At 42.1% G+C, this 15,933-nt stretch overlaps 1 protein-coding gene across 3 annotated transcripts; it reads left to right on the top strand.

Moving 5' to 3' along the window:
* Positions 1–1,462: 1,462 nt before the first annotated feature.
* tmtc4 (transmembrane O-mannosyltransferase targeting cadherins 4) lies at positions 1,463–12,992 on the top strand. 3 transcript variants are annotated; one of them, XM_044217325.1, is made up of 19 exons: positions 1,464–1,938; positions 2,055–2,258; positions 2,406–2,521; positions 2,764–2,808; positions 3,990–4,206; positions 6,282–6,369; positions 6,532–6,632; positions 6,926–7,018; positions 7,221–7,382; positions 7,690–7,892; positions 8,221–8,392; positions 8,807–8,938; positions 9,080–9,159; positions 9,266–9,373; positions 9,498–9,639; positions 9,832–9,946; positions 12,167–12,279; positions 12,451–12,520; positions 12,725–12,992. In XM_044217325.1, exons 2-19 carry the CDS (start codon positions 2,097–2,099, stop codon positions 12,871–12,873), a joined length of 2,268 nt encoding a protein of 755 aa, XP_044073260.1. In that variant the 5' UTR covers positions 1,464–1,938; positions 2,055–2,096; the 3' UTR covers positions 12,874–12,992. The 3 variants fall into 3 exon arrangements, with proteins under 3 accessions (XP_044073262.1, XP_044073260.1, XP_044073261.1); XM_044217327.1 differs by lacking the exon at positions 8,807–8,938 and having other exon boundaries at positions 1,463–1,938; XM_044217326.1 differs by lacking the exon at positions 2,764–2,808.
* Positions 12,993–15,933: the final 2,941 nt, after the last annotated feature.

Here is a 15,933-nt window from a genome sequence, read left to right as displayed (position 1 = left end):
GTTGAGGCAGGGCTGACTGAGGAAGAAGCTGTTGTGGATGCTCTTTGTGTTGCTGAGGGCGTGGACGGAGTGCAAGGTGAGCTCTGCAGCTGTCTGACCAAGGCGGCAGCGTCTGGGTCTCTGGGCAACTGTTCCCTTCGCTCAATGTGTGGCTTGACAAGTGAATTTCCCAGCTCCTCAAGAAACATTCTCCGCTTGGCTTTTTTGGTTGAGTTCCACCCTTGGTGGATGTGGGTCCACAACACAAATGCGTTACATGCAGACACATCAAGGATGTTGTAAAACACAACCATTGGCCATCTCCTGGTCATTCGCTGGCAAGTGTAGGTGGCAGTCAGCTTGTCCAGGTTGTCCACTCCTCCTTTGTTTTTGTTATAGTCGAGGATGATTGTGGGCTTTTTGTCACTTCCTGATGACACAGCTGCATCTTTGTGAAGAGTCGACATAAGTATCACATTCCGTTTTCTTTTTGGACAATATGAGACAACAGTGGTGGTGTCTGTAAAAGCAAACTTTGAGGAAAGTGGAGCCCTGTCCTTCACCTGCAAGATTTCAGCAGGTAGCTCAGGTTTCCAGGGGTCATTTTGATGACATTTGCAGCAGCTGCCCTGCCATGTTCATCATGAGGTACTGAGCTCCAAAAGATCTTACCATTTTTGGACTTGAATCTTTCAGCAGGAGCAGCTTCACCACCGGTGACCTCCTCATCAGATGTGTCTGTGTCTTCTGGATGATACTCCACATTGTCTTCCTCCTCAGAAACGCTATGCTGCTCTGTGTCCTCTCCCTCATTTTCACCAAAAAGGCTATCCAGAACTTGGGTCACTGTAAATCCTCATTTTCGCATGCTGCAAATTGGAGATGTGCACTCTGCAAGTCAAATGACCACTCAAATGAGTGGAATTGACGTAACATGTCTGGACATGCCTGTCTTTGTTTGTTTTGTTTTTGTGCAGGAATACTGGAAAACAAGGCAAAATGACCATCCCCTAAAGCTCACATGATTGGGAGAGGAGCTGTCTGTCAGTGTTTTGGCTGACAGTTCACTTATGATTTAAGTTTTGGTTCTAATTATTGCTTTATAATCTGACTTTTATAACCGGGTCGAAACTGACCCGAACAACACAAAGGTCATAATTTCAACCAGAGCATTTTATAATTTAGTGAAAAAAAATGTTTTTGTTTTATTTTGTTGATATAGAGGTTCTTGACAAAGTCAAAAAGCCTTGACGCAATAAACTAATTTACGTGTTTTTTAATGCATTTAAAACTTGGAAACGGGTCGGTGCCGACCCGAACACCAGAGGAAGGTTAACATGTGAGCGCTTTCATAATATGCTTTATGTGTGAATGTGAAACTTTGAATGAGAGCATATTGTAACCAACTTGCCATTAACTCCACTTTAGCAATATCGCTGTACACCATTTCAACGATTGGCTGAAAATGAACACGTGACAGTAACGCTGAACAGGAAGTGTTGGAGGCTGAGCGTGTATATTTGTTTACAGCCGCGAGTTTTCCGCCTGCATGTCGCTGGGGCTGTCTTATGTGACTGAAAATCTTCACAGTTTTCGGCTAAATATTTAAAGTAGATAGCGTCTAATACCGATATAGCAACTACCGTGCGTCTGTCATATTTCTGCAGTATAAATGGGAATAGTACCCGCTAACAAGACATGCTAAAATTACGCTTTATTAGCCTGCTAACTTCCAAGGTACCCTTCACGTTACACCGTCATGTGTCAGTGATAGCGTAGTTATTTCACCTCTCTCTTACGAAGTGCAAAGCTAATGACCACATTTGTGTGCAGATGCGATAGTTTGTGCCTTCAGCGAGCTAACGTTTCCGTTTGCAAGTTAGCTAGCTGGCAAAGAAGCTAACATGGGAGTTACACAAGACAGGGTGACCTCTGACAACACGCCTCTCAAAAGATAAGGTATGAATCAGTTTATAAAGAATGTTGTCAGTTTTCACAACCCATGATTTGGATAGCATTTGTAGCAGCTGACACAGTATTACGCTGTCTGCCTGCACTCATCCTCTTCCCCTCAGGGACCAGATGATGATACAGAATGACCAAAGACCCGATGCATCATGGCATTATCTGAAGTTTATTGGGATCACCAAATACCCCTGCCGAAGCTTGCTCCAGTCCAGGCCAAGGTCACTGTCGCCTTGGTGGCACTCCTGTGCTTCATTAACAGTTACGACGGGGAGTTTGTATTTGATGATTCTGAAGCAATTGTCAACAACAAGGTATTTGTCTCTTTGCAGTAGTATAATACCCACATATACATATTTGCAAAACCATTAATGTACCTCTTGTATTGTAGATATCGATTTTATGACATTGCCTCTACAGCATCAACAGAGTGATGTATCAGTTTTATGTTTCTATTCCAGGACTTGAAACCAACAACACCCCTGAACAACATCTGGAGCAATGACTTCTGGGGAAGCAACCTGAGTAGCAACTCTAGTCACAAATCCTACCGACCTCTTACTGTCCTTACATTTAGGTAAGGGCACATATCTATGATGTTATACCATGGTTACAAAAAAGTGTTGTTTCTGATTGGCTGGCAGGTGTTAACATCTTTAACAGGACACCACAACATAGTTTCTGTCAAGTATTAAACATTAGGGTGCATGGTATATTAAAGGAAAATTCCGGTTTATTTCAACCTGCGTATTTCCCATAAATGCGGCTATTGTGGCTCTATGGGTTGGTCTAACTTTGCACTCGCCACCTCCGTTGTAGAGATTCAGGGGAAAAGAGGACTCATGCAGAAAAACGTATATCGGGGTAAGTTGCGCAAGCCTCCTACAGCTTTCCAAATGAACATGATTTTTACATGAATCATTTCAAATGCTTTTCTCTGAGTTTGACTGAAAGTAGAAAGTAGCCACCTGGAACAGCCATTATGGCTAACTGCATAGGGATCTACATAAGACACTTACAAATGGTCCCCAACATCTTGTCACAGCGTTGTCCTATTTTGATTTGGAAAGGCCCAAAGCCGTCCATGCAGGTGCTATAGAAAGGAGGTTTTGTAGAGCCTCAGGCAGGCGGTGGGCTGGTCTGCCATTTTTGAGCTTTCCATTTATGGCAGTCTGAGCAGCTGTACTTGTGCTTGCGTCGTGGTGATGCCACAGAAGAAACCCTTCTGTCTCTCGGCCTTGTCATCCAGGGCACTGGCTGGGACCATAACAGGCCATTCTGTCTCTGGCTGGAGGAGAAATAATGGGCCTTGGCTCCACTGGTGCGGCTAGGTCAGTTCTGCTCATTTTCTGCCCAGGTGAAGTTGTATGCACAGTGGTTGAGTCACACCATAGGACGACACTGTTGATGCCAATTGAGCACCATTTAGGGCGGCATTTAACTCAAGGCATTGTGAATGGTGTGTCGCTGTTTAGGGGCTACTCGTGACCTTGCCACTATAAAGGAGACTTGGATGCAGCCCTCCTAATCCTCTGTGTGTAGGTATGAGACAGACCCGTACGCTTGCTCAGAGGCATCACAGAAAATGTGGATCTGTCGAACACTGCGCTGGTCTGAGTCTAGTGCTGCATAGCACCGTGGCAGGGTGACACTTGGCAAGGTCGTGAGTTCTCCTTCCCATTCACTCCAGGCTCTTACTGCTGGAGCTTGATGCAGTCTTACCGTGGTGCAGACTTCAATGAAGCGCAGTTAAGAGTACTTTCTAATCTGCTGCCACCGCCTCAAACAACAAAGTCACTCACTGGCGTTGCCTTCCTAAGTTACTATCTTACACAATGACTGATACACTTTTTTTCATACTGCCCTAATGTTATCAGGTCACATTAAGCTTTACAATAGCTTGTACCTCCCCCCACACACACACACACACACACACACACACACACACACACACACACACACACACACACACATATCTGTACTTTCCTACATCTGCCATATGTTTAGCATTAGTTATTTTCCCCCTCTTGTTCCCCCTATTGCAGGCTGAACTACCTCTTGGCGGGAGGCTTGCACCCTGTTGGCTTCCACGTGCTGAACATCATCCTCCATGCTGTCATATCTGCCCTTATGATTGACGTGTTTGCTATACTGATTGGTGGACTGGCCTATGATGAAAAGGGTAGGACGCTGAACCACGCTCCCAAGACCTCTCTGCTTGCTGCCCTCTTCTTTGCTGCACACCCAGTTCACACAGAAAGTGTAAGTAGAGTTCAAGTTCAAAAGTGTTTTATTTTTAATTTCTATTAAGTACATTGGAATTCTTACATGCTTGGCTTTCATAGTAGCATTAAATAAAGCAAGCAGTGCAGTCAGATGCACTATATTGTTAGTACACAGAACAGTAGATGCAATGCTGACAATAAACATTAATGTCAGTAAAGCATAACATACTGTATATATCCTATAAGTGCTGAACAGTGTATTAACCATACACAGAGCTGGGGACTATGATAGTTATTTGTGTGGTACATACTGATTCACATTATTCCAGATTTGAGAGTGCACAAACACCAAAACTGTTTTGCGGTTTGCACAACAGCAAATGCATGCTCCAAATTGTGTTGTGTTCTCAAAACTTTTCAAACAACTAATAAAATTACATAATGGTGTCTAAAAAGAAAATGCTGCAAGAGAACACTAATCACCAAATACTGCAAAAATAAAAACAACCTTCTTTTTTAAACACAGTACATCAGATCATAAGTTCACACCAGCAATTTTTAGTGGTGATAACAGAAACCTTTGGATAAAAAAGTGACAAATCTAAACTTGGCCTGACTGCATTGAGTGTGACCTTGCTGAAAATGAATCCCTTCATTGTGTAATGACAAGTATGGTGGAAGATAGAACTTGGATAGTTTTAGATGGGCTGGGAAGCTGTATTGAAACCCTTCCTTTCCATGTAGTACAGTAAGACAAAACCTCACATTGTCAAATATGACACTGTAACAAAAGTGCTGCCCCTCAATAGATTTTTCCTCCATCTGCTCACACATTCCTTTTTCTCAGAGTTGCATTTCCTACTCTCACTGCTTCCATTTTTTTGACACAGTAAGTGACCAACCTGAAGTGTTTACATGTAACTTCATACAGATTATGAAATCAAACGTTTTGTACCTTTGCATATTCACACACTGAATGAGACAACACAGCAGAAACAAATTTGTCTTCTTTGGTAAAACACTTAAGCATATTATAAGCACAAGTTTTAGGTGCAGTATGCACTCAGTACCTATTACCAGTGATACCAGCTTATGTGATATTTTTGTGAAAAGTAAGAAGAGAACAGAAAATTATTTAGTGAATGCATTTGAAGTTGTGATCCCTGCATTTGTAGTCTTAGACCACAGTTGACTGCAATGCATCTGAACAATGAAGAAAAACTAATTACTCTGACAATTTTCATCCAACTCTTGGTACGGCAAAATTATTTGTTGAAATATAATTAATACTCACAGTGTTTAACTCATGACATATGATGTCATTTACATATTTAGATCTGCTTTTTTTCCAGTTGTGCCCAGTTATCCTGTTCTTGCTTTGAACTTGGGCTGGATCAGGAACAGTTGCTGTTGTGGGCCTGTACAGCCCCTTGAGACATTGTACTGGTTGTGATTTTGGGCTTCAAATAAACTTTTATTAACAACATGGATTCCCTACAGCGCATCAAGGCATCTTGACATACTAGTCCAGCGGTTTGAATGCTAAGCATGCAGTGGTTCCATGCCAAGAACAAAAGCCCCGTCTCAGCTGTGAGTGCAGGGCCAAGGTGCGTGTGGTAGCACGGCCAGACTATTAGCTGTGTTGGGATGTTTATTGACCAGCCAGGATATCTATGTATGCTGTAAAGCCTGGCTAGAAGGCAGCAATTCCCCCTTTCCATTCTCTTTTAATCATGCAGGTCAAGGACTGGGTTAGACCTGAGGGGGTGGTTGGCAGGCAGACTATTGGCTTAGGTCTGCTGTATGTATTAAAGCAGGCAACCCCGGGATGCCAACCATACTGTACCCACACATTGTATATGCTGTAAGACACACACCAACAAACTGATAATGAGAGATTTTTCCTACCTCTGTTAATAAGTCTCCTTCGTAACTGGATGCACCATGCAGAACAGAATGTAATATGGAAGGGTGTAATACAAAATGCAATAATTTATGAAAGGATACACATGATAATGCTTTTTCTTAATGTATACTGTAGTAATTCTTTCTGCCTTGCATATCACATCTTTCATTCTCTTGCTCTTTCTCTCCCTTTTCCCTCTCAATAAGGTGGCTGGTATAGTGGGTCGAGCAGATCTTTTGTGCGCTCTGTTCTTCCAGCTGTCTTTCCTCACCTACTGCAAAGCTTTCAACATAGGTACGTATCTAACATGAGTATTATTCTTACTCCTTATGTGCAGATTAAATATAGTGCCAGCAACGTTCTGGAGCAGCTTGTTTTGAACTGCATCTGTTTGAGCACCTACATTTTAATGCTTAACTGTCCATAACTGGCTTGGTCTTGGCTTTGTGTTCCCAGGGAGTGACAGAGATGACAGGTTTTCTGTCCAGTGGGTTGTGGTCAGCCTCTTGCTGTGTGCTGCAGCGATGCTCTGTAAAGAACAAGGCATCACAGTCTTGGTACAAAGTCTTTTTTGTAAAACCATTTTGTTGCGAGTTGATGTTTTCATCACATTCAGTAAGAACAGTGTTAAAAGAGAGACCTCATCAGTGATACACAATAAATACTCATATGTTAACACTTTATGAAGACATACCAATTGATGTGATCTCTTCTTGTTCTTGCTTACTTGAAAAACCTGAACGTCTCTTGTTTTTCAAATGTATGATAGGCGCTAAAGATCCATTTTGTTGCTGACCTATATACATTTTAAATGCCATTTCTCCTTCCTTCACTATGTATTTTCCTTCAGGGTGTGAATGCAGCCTTTGATGTCCTCCTGATCTGTAATGTTAATGTGTATGAACTCAGCCAGAGGCTACTCCTTAGGAAGAATCCACTCGATGTGAGTTACAGTTTATATACCCTCCCCTCCTTTTCTGTCATAAATTATGCACTCCCTTGTATGATTAATGTCACATCACATACATTGTATATGTAAAGCAATATGAATTTTAGTTCATTGTTCTCATGAAACAGTGCTTGCAAGTAACTAACAAATGTGAATTTTCATTTGTCAGTGACAAGTGGTAATATTTTTCTGACAGGTAAGTGAGATATTGCGCACGGGATTGCTTACACGATTGACTCTCATGGTTCTTGGAGGACTCTCAATGCTCTATGCGCGCTGGAGGATCATGGGAACAGGGCCACCGGCATTCACAGAAGTAGACAACCCTGCCTCTTTTGCAGAGAGTATATTTCTTAGAGTGAGTAAGATTTTTTTGTGGGGGTTATTTAATATGAGATGCTAATCCCACACTAAAGCTAGACACAATTACATCCTGAAATGATTTCTGTTTTCTTGAAACATTAAAAATATATGTTAGGATCTATGCATTGATGAATTGACTCTAATGAAGCATATTTCATGTGGTCATAGTTTTTCCCCAAGTAATCTTAATCATTTTCAAACACAGTGATTGACTTTGATTCTGAATTTGAAATGCTTCTCTTCCTTCATCTTTCCTTACTCTCTCCCATTCTGCACCCCCCCTGTTCCTCTTTGATTGGCAGATAGTGAACTATAATTACTACTACTCTCTGAATGCCTGGCTGCTGCTGTGTCCCTGGTGGTTGTGTTTTGATTGGTCCATGGGCTGTGTGCCTCTCATTAAGTCAGCCACTGATTGGAGGATGGTGTGGCTGCTGCTGCTCTGGTGCATCCTGATAGGCTTGATAAGCCAAGCCTTATGCTCGCAGGACAGCCAGAGAAGGAGGTAAGCGAGCACAGCCATCTCACACTCGCTGTAGATGAAGTTGGCCTCTCTCGACTTACACTTATGAAAATTGTGTCATATCCACTGCGGTGTGACCAGAGCACCACGTCCCGATTGAATTTTAAAATTCTGTGTTGGTTTAGAGAGAGAGACTGTGTATTTCACAGGCAACATTTACTGTATTTAGGATGGATTTTGCAGTGGTTTATTGAGCCTACATTTCTTAGCCTAAATTTCTTCACCATACAGTGCCAGACTTCCGTTTTTGAGTGTCATGTACATGTATATAATCCTTTGGCATTCTGTGGCCTCTTTCTCTCCCTGCCAGGACACTGACCTTGGGTCTGGTGCTGCTGGTGGTCCCTTTTCTGCCGGCCTGTAACATTTTCTTCAGGGTGGGCTTCGTCATTGCTGAGAGAGTGCTCTACCTGTCTTCAGCTGGCTACTGCCTACTGTTGGCCTACTCCCTGGGACACTGCTGCTGCTGGTCCAAATACAGGGTAGGGCTAAATCATACCAAAAAGATCACAAAAAAGTAGAGTATATCACACCCTTTTGAACCCTCAGTTTCCAGCAAAGATTCAACCCAGTGACCTTTCTATTTCTATAAGCCACCAGGTTACACTGTGCTGGTTTTAAACTATTTTATTTAACCACCTGTTTTTGCAGCTTTGATGATTCACTAACTCAGTGATGCAGAGCAGGGACAGACATGAGAAATGACTAATGACTCACCTAAAAAGGGATGATAACTGCATGTGTTGTCCACATGTTACATAGATATATTTGCAGGCCAATAACTCTTGAGTCACAGATAATGTATTTATTAAGCTTAAGGGTTATAATGACTTACAGTACATGGTTGTTAAAAGTCTTCTTTTTCCTTTTTCTGTTTTTTTCCTTCCCCATTCCAGAAGCTACTGTGTGTGTCGGTGCTTGCGCTTTTGTGTGTGTATGTAGCTCGCTGTGCTCTCCGCAGTCACCAGTGGCGGTCAGAGCAAAGCCTCTTTGCCAGTGCCCTGTCTGTCTGTCCGCTCAATGCCAAGGTAAATATCTGTGTTTTGTGTGTTTGCCTGTCTCTTTACAGCATGCATCAATAAATTGTTAGTCCACACGTGGAAATAAATTGCAGCCAAGCAATTGAAGTCACACTCTGATGCCTTTTGTGTTGATGACTGGTTCCTCAGGTCCATTATAATGTAGGTAAGAACCTGGCTGACAGAGGGAACACTACCGCTGCTATCAGATATTACAGAGAGGCAGTCAGGTATGTATTTTATTTGTAATCCAATCAGCTACTTGCTTGTTAAATTATGGTAGTATACGTGCGAGAGGGCTGAGTCTTGTTAACTGCAGTTTTCTGTGACTTTCAGACTACATCCTACTTATGTCCATGCTATGAACAACCTGGGGAATATCCTGAAGGAGAGGAATGAACTGATCGAGGCAGAAAAGCTGTTGTCTAAAGCTGTTTCTATTCAGTACGTCGCCCAACACATACACCAATCATTACACACCGACGACCCTTTCATTTCACTGATCCCAACACACAACATCTTGAAAAAGCTCCCTACTGATAGCTTTGTACTTTTTTTGTCTGTGCAGGTCTGACTTTGCTGCAGCTTGGATGAATCTGGGTATAGTTCAGAACAGCCTGCAGAAGTTTGAGGAAGCAGAGCAGAGCTATTGGAATGCCATCCGCTTCCGGAAAAAATACCCAGACTGCTACTACAACCTAGGGCGCTTGGTGAGACTCTAAGATGTAAACACTATTTAGCAGGTGCTGCTTTTAAAAAACAGAGAGGCAGTATGCTTTAACAAACAGATATAAGTTATAGTTAGTTTTGGATGGTACTCCTCTACAACCTGGATCCTAAAATTTAAACCAAATTAAAAATGGGAAAACGAGTGTAACACTATTTCCCTCTTGTCATGACAGTATGCTGACCAGAACAGACATGTAGATGCCCTGAACGCGTGGAGGAACGCAACTGTGCTAAAACCTGACCACAGTCTGGCTTGGAACAACATGGTCATTCTGCTGGACAACACTGGTATCAACAACATGCGCACGCACGCACGCACGCACGCACACACACACACACACACACACACACACACACACACACACACACACACACACACACACACACACAGGGGACACGCAGATTTTACAATTTTCTTGCACATGGCTTGCTGATTAAAAGTGATGAGTTGATTCTCAGTGAAATTGTCATACTCTTCACAACTTCTTGTGAACATTCTTTCATTGTTTGAGTCATCACATGCAAAATGATCCATTCAATTATCAAAATCTGTCAGACACACATGTATATTTCATAAATATCTATGACATGGAATATTTGTGATGTCTGCTAAATTGACAAATTACCTGCCAGGTGACAGTATCTGACTTTACATGAAAGATCAATTTTTTGAAAGATCAGAATTTTCTGTTTACAGTACATGTAACACATTGCTACACAAATAAATGTACTGTATACATACAAATGTGCATATCCTTTTTCTGTGTACTGCAGTATTGCACAGTATTGACTTTTCCCAGTAAACTATTACCTACTGTTCTGAATCTAAAAATCTCAGTGTGATACACAATAGCATTCAGCTAGACAAAAGTGACATGTTTGTATAGTACAGTAAGCAGTCAGTGGCAACAAAAAAGTAGAACAAAATAGAGATTTGTATATGAGAAACATGTCCAGGGTTGACTGTCATGGTGAAAAAACATCTAAACATTTTGACCAGTATGGCTCACACAATGACAAAACTAACAACTTTTCATTTTGGTGGCTTTGGCCAATTTACTGACACAATAACTAAGCTTTGAAGCATGAATGAAATATTTTGGGTGAGTAAGTAACTTTTTCAGACATGCAATAGAGTTGTGGGGTCCCATGAAACAGTTGTGAGAATTGCACTTACAGTTTAGAGAATGTTAAGACTGCTCAAAAAATGAGATTTGAAATCTGTAATACACAGAGAAAACACTAGACAACAACCTTTTTTTTTTTCATGCTGGATAAAGGTTTGTCAGAAATATTGTAATTTGTGTAATGCCATATAAATAAAATATGTAATGACATGTAGTAGTAGTAATAAAAATAAAAATAATAATAATAATAATAATAATAATAATAATAATAATAAGCTTTACCCATTTGTGAATCTATGTTAATTTATCACTTTATTTTCAAAGAACTCTCTGTTCTGGGTGCAGCTTTTTCCAGCATTAACAGCCAAGAAACACAACGTTGTTATTTTGGAAAGGCAGGAAATCTAAATGGCCAACAAGATTAGACCGGAAGAGCAGGAATCAGTAATGCTTGAAATTTATGTATTAAAGCTTTGTGTTGTGAGTTTTGAAGGCACTCTTCCCTGCCGTGTGGAGAATGCTCTGATTTCCAAACGCTCGAGCCGTTTTGTCAGAAGCTGCTCCCGTGGGGGCGGAGTCTCCCAGGAGGGCACTGGAACTGTCCAATCAGGGCCCAGTATGTTCCTGATCAAACATGGGCAAGCACAGCCAGAACAGCGCCCCCTCAGAGTCCCCCCACCGCATTTGTTCCCCAAATCTGACAGAAATAATTCTACCCCTCTCCCCAGCTCCCCACCAAACAAAAAAAGAGAGAAAAGAAGAACAATAGGTGTCATTTTCAAATAGCAAGGAATTGGGAATATTCTTTTCTCTTTGATGTCCCCCCCCCTTGTTTTGATCACACACAAACAAAAGGCAGAATCAGTGTAGATTCAGGCAGATGCGCTCAGTCACACATGTAGTCACATGTTGGCAAGCTGTGTCTGAAGGGCACAGGCCATGACTCAGGACATGGCGGTCATTGTCTCTCTGTCTGTCTCTCTGACTGACTGTCTGTCTGTCTCTCTTTCTCCTTTTCTGGCCAGACATCAGACGGGTCTGTGACAGAGATCAATAACCCAGTGGGCCTTGTGTTCAACCTTAATTAGGAGACTAAACCGCTCCTCCATGTGTGGAGAGGGAAAAACTCTGCTTTAGACACTGCTGACAAATAAAGCCAGCAGTCAGATCCTCTCTTTACCAGCTGTTATTACAGTTGTATCTCTGGATTTGTGTTGTTAACTGTGTAGGAATGGTAACACACAGTTTTAGTAGCATATATGTTGGCTACCATATTGTGTAGATTACACTAAAAATACATATGAGCATGTATCTGTCGAGCTGTATGTGTGGTGTGTGTATCACTAAAAATGAATGTCTACTTGTCTGTTTTGTCTTCGAGGTAACTTGGGTCAAGCAGAGCTGATCGGCCGAGAGGCTCTGAAGCTCCTCCCTAACGACCACACTATCATGTTTTCATTGGCTAACGTCCTGGGGAAATTACAGAAATACAAGGTCAGCTAGTGTAGTATAAACATTTCAACTCAGAATATTATTTTTCATGCATGTTGATGATTTTATTCCTTTCAGAGTCCTCCATGTCTGCTATAAGTCAGGAGTGGTACATTTCTCTACATAGTAAAGACAACCCAGTTTATTTATTTATTTATTTATTTTTGTCCTCAGGAGTCAGAGGGCTTCTTCCTTCACGCTCTTCGGATCAACCCAAATGCTGCTAGTTGCCATGGCAATTTAGGTAAGCTACTGCAACTTTGGTTATATCACATATTTTACAGAGTTGATAAGAGATTCTAGGCACTCAAAAACCTTAAAGAATAATTGTGCATGCTAGTAGAAGCAATTCTGGGCAGGCTACATGACCTGTATTGAATGCACTAAACGAATAGTATTAGAATGGTCGCTGCTTCTCAGCTTGAATAGCGTTTATGTTTTTCCTCAGCTGTGCTGTATCATCGCTGGGGAAAGCTGGAGCTGGCAAAAAAACACTATGAACTGTCTCTAAAGTTGGACCCTGAGGCTCCTGGGACCAAAGACAACTATAACATGCTGCGACGCAAACTGGACCAGCTTAAACGCCACACACCCTGAGGGGTACTACTAGGACCCCTGCCTGCCGTAAAACTAATTTTTCCATTGTTCCACTTGGTATTGTTTTATCTCGCTAATTCTGGCTTTGTACCATTTGGAAATAAAGACCATGATCTGTGTATCAGGCTCTAGTTTTGTTCTTTGGGGGGAAAAACTCTTAAAAGGGAAAACAAAAGGAAAAAGTGTATGTTGTACAGTTGCAAGTTGCCAATTTTTAGCTTTAACTATTATTAGTGACTTTTTCATGTATGAGACAGCTTGTGTACCAAGTATCTAATTTGATTTCATGGGTGTGAGATGTGTCGAGGGCAGGTGTGCTGGATGCCTGTGCTGGTTACATGGTCGTCTGTACTGTGCTGTTTTGCTGCTTCATTTGAAGGCCATGTGGAACTGATCCATGGTGAACCCCATCCTCTTTTCATCTCTGACCCTGTGTTGTGTCAGCTGGACAGAGCACCATGCATGTGTGGATCCAGAGAATCTGTTGTAAAATTTCTTTGATTTGGCCCTTTTTCAGGAGTTCTGAATGTTTCTGTACTCAAAAGCTACTATAGCTTGGACCAAGATTGCTAGTCTGCATACGGCCACAACGTAGTCTTTATTCAAGCAGGAAAAACACAGCACGCTGACTGTCCGTGAGAGGTATCAGCTTGTTCCTGCTGACCACTCGTGGGCTAATGTGGTTATCATGTTTGTTTTTTAATGCCCTGCTCTTTTGTTCCTGAGTGGGATGACACTCTGAGGTTCAAAACCCCCTTTGCCTCCCCGTTCCTCCTGAAGCCTCTGTAGTTAATGGGAGAAAGGTGTTTGTGCTGGGAAGTTTTTCTGAAGTGTCCACGAGGAGACAAGGGGTCAGCTGAGACAGGAAACCCATGGCCAGTGCTGTATGAAAACAGCTCAATAGCACAGAGCCTTCAAAGGGAGATAGGGATGATCTCCCCGGGGACTATGCATGCACGCACACACATACATACCCTGCTCCTTTTGAAGAACGCTGCTGAGTGAAAAGGCGACCCCAGTGTGAAACATCAGTCAACAAGTGTGCACCCGAGGTCAAAGTTCAACACACTTCTATTTTTTCACCTGCTTCCTACAGCTTGCAGGGAACTTTTGAAGCTCTGGCGGGCTGGTATGGCTTTGCTTTAGGGGCCGCTAAGTTTGTTTGCACATACAGTACAATACACCAGTTGATGCTTTGATGCTTGGAAGATGTTACTGATATGCACATCAGGGGGTTCCACAGCACACACGACCATTGGCGTCCTCCGTATATGACCTAAATATGCAACTAATATTACATGATGAAATTTCCTTGTTATTCAACTTTGTTTTTATTTTTGCTGCTTTGATGTAAAGAGTCAGTGGTAGATATATCTGAAACCACAATAAATAGCCTATATACACAGCACACTCAAAGTATTGTTTAGATAAAGATGAAGCCTGTTTCAACAAGGCTCATGTAAAGGTCAGTATGGTGAAAGGGCTTCATGCTATGGCACGAATGCAGACAGAATATGATCAAATGGTTTAGATAGTAACAATCAAAACTGAAAGCTTTTCCCTCATATTTTTTTATCATGCAGTGTAACATGCAGTGCTGCTGATGTACGGTTGGCTACAAAACCATCAGCTATTTGCTTTATCTACTTATGGATCCTTTCTTTACTTTCTGTGTGATCCTTTCATTGGGTGCCTGCAGCTGACTGTCTAGCTGCACAGCTGTGCTGGCACATCAGTGGGGGAGCCCACTTTTATCATAATCATTCTTTGAATACCTTTCATTATCATAAAATATGTGAGTATTAAAGGGATGGATTCACCAGCCCCGCCAACATCTTCATTATCCATTCTGACTGACAAAAACCTGCTGTCCTAGGGAGTGACATTAATAAAAGATGGGATACTACAGCCTTATGAAGTCCTGTCCTTGTTCTCTGGGTTTTCACTGTACACCTTTTACCTGCCTGGATGCTCCATCACAATGATATAATGAAATCAAGTCCCAGGAAGGCTACTTTATTGTGTTTCATTAATCCCACTGATCATTGGGATTGATCAGTTTTGATCATTGTAATCAATGGATTCAGGAGAATCATGTCTGATTGTTCACAGTCAAAACCACTCAAAAATCTCTAACACTAAATTTAGCAAACTAGTTATAAAAAAAAAAAACATTGTCATCCTTTTGTTGCAGCAGCATATTCAACAGAAAAACAAGAAGCAGGGGAGCACTAATTTGAACCCACTGAGGGTGTTTTGGAACAGCAGGTGTGCTATTTTGCATCTGATAAGCACCAACAGCCACCTCGACAACAACATAAAGAAACACAGGGCTTATCAAAACTGCTAAAATGAAATGTCCTGAGACATTAAATGGAGCAGCAGTGGGAAGACGTGTGATGGTCACCCTGAAATTGAATTACTGGGAGTGGAAGAACAGGGCCTTTTGATTTTATGATCTTGGATGTATGGTTGAGAAAACCTAGAAATGTTGGGAGGTAAATACTATACTGCAGCTAACTTGTTTTATTATATTTTGTGGTATTTACAGACTGGAAGCGGGCATGGCAGCTTGAAGTACACACAGACACACAGAGTCACAGTCATATCATATATCTGTAAGAGTGGCTTTGACAGAGTTCTCATCAATGTGACAAGATGTGATCAAGGGCAGTCCTGTGATGTGTCCGCTGGGCCTCTGTAAGGCCCTTACTGTCCCTCCCCCCCACTCCCCCCCAACCACAACAATCCTAATGGGCTCTGATGGGCACCTCCATCTTGCCTGTCTAATTGATGTAAATACTGCACATTTGAACTCGCAGTCCTTCCCACCATCCCAGCCTGCCCCTCCCTGTTTCTTATAACAGTAGGGGTCAGAGGTTAGGCTGACTGAGTGATCATTAGAATGGCAGCCCTTATTAGAGGAGCAGCTTGTCTGACACCCCATCTACATCCCAGAGACGGACCCACCCTGTCCGCTTCATCTAGATCATATTACATGACGCAACCTCAGAACAGATACTACCAGTGCACTACAACACTGTAGACCACTAGGGCACA

The sequence above is a fragment of the Siniperca chuatsi genome, linkage group LG12 (genome assembly GCF_020085105.1).
Source record: "Siniperca chuatsi isolate FFG_IHB_CAS linkage group LG12, ASM2008510v1, whole genome shotgun sequence".
Classification (NCBI taxonomy): domain Eukaryota; kingdom Metazoa; phylum Chordata; class Actinopteri; order Centrarchiformes; family Sinipercidae; genus Siniperca; species Siniperca chuatsi.
This window is presented reverse-complemented; position numbering and strand designations above follow the sequence as displayed.

Bases quoted from the DNA above. Each gene is read 5' to 3' on its own strand.
- tmtc4 (XM_044217325.1), top strand. From the start codon at position 2,097: ATGGCATTATCTGAAGTTTATTGGGATCACCAAATACCCCTGCCGAAG. The intron at 7,893-8,220 runs GTAAGCGAGCAC...TCTCCCTGCCAG, and splicing joins CAGGACAGCCAGAGAAGGAG to GACACTGACCTTGGGTCTGG. The intron at 12,280-12,450 runs GTCAGCTAGTGT...TTTTGTCCTCAG, and splicing joins GGAAATTACAGAAATACAAG to GAGTCAGAGGGCTTCTTCCT.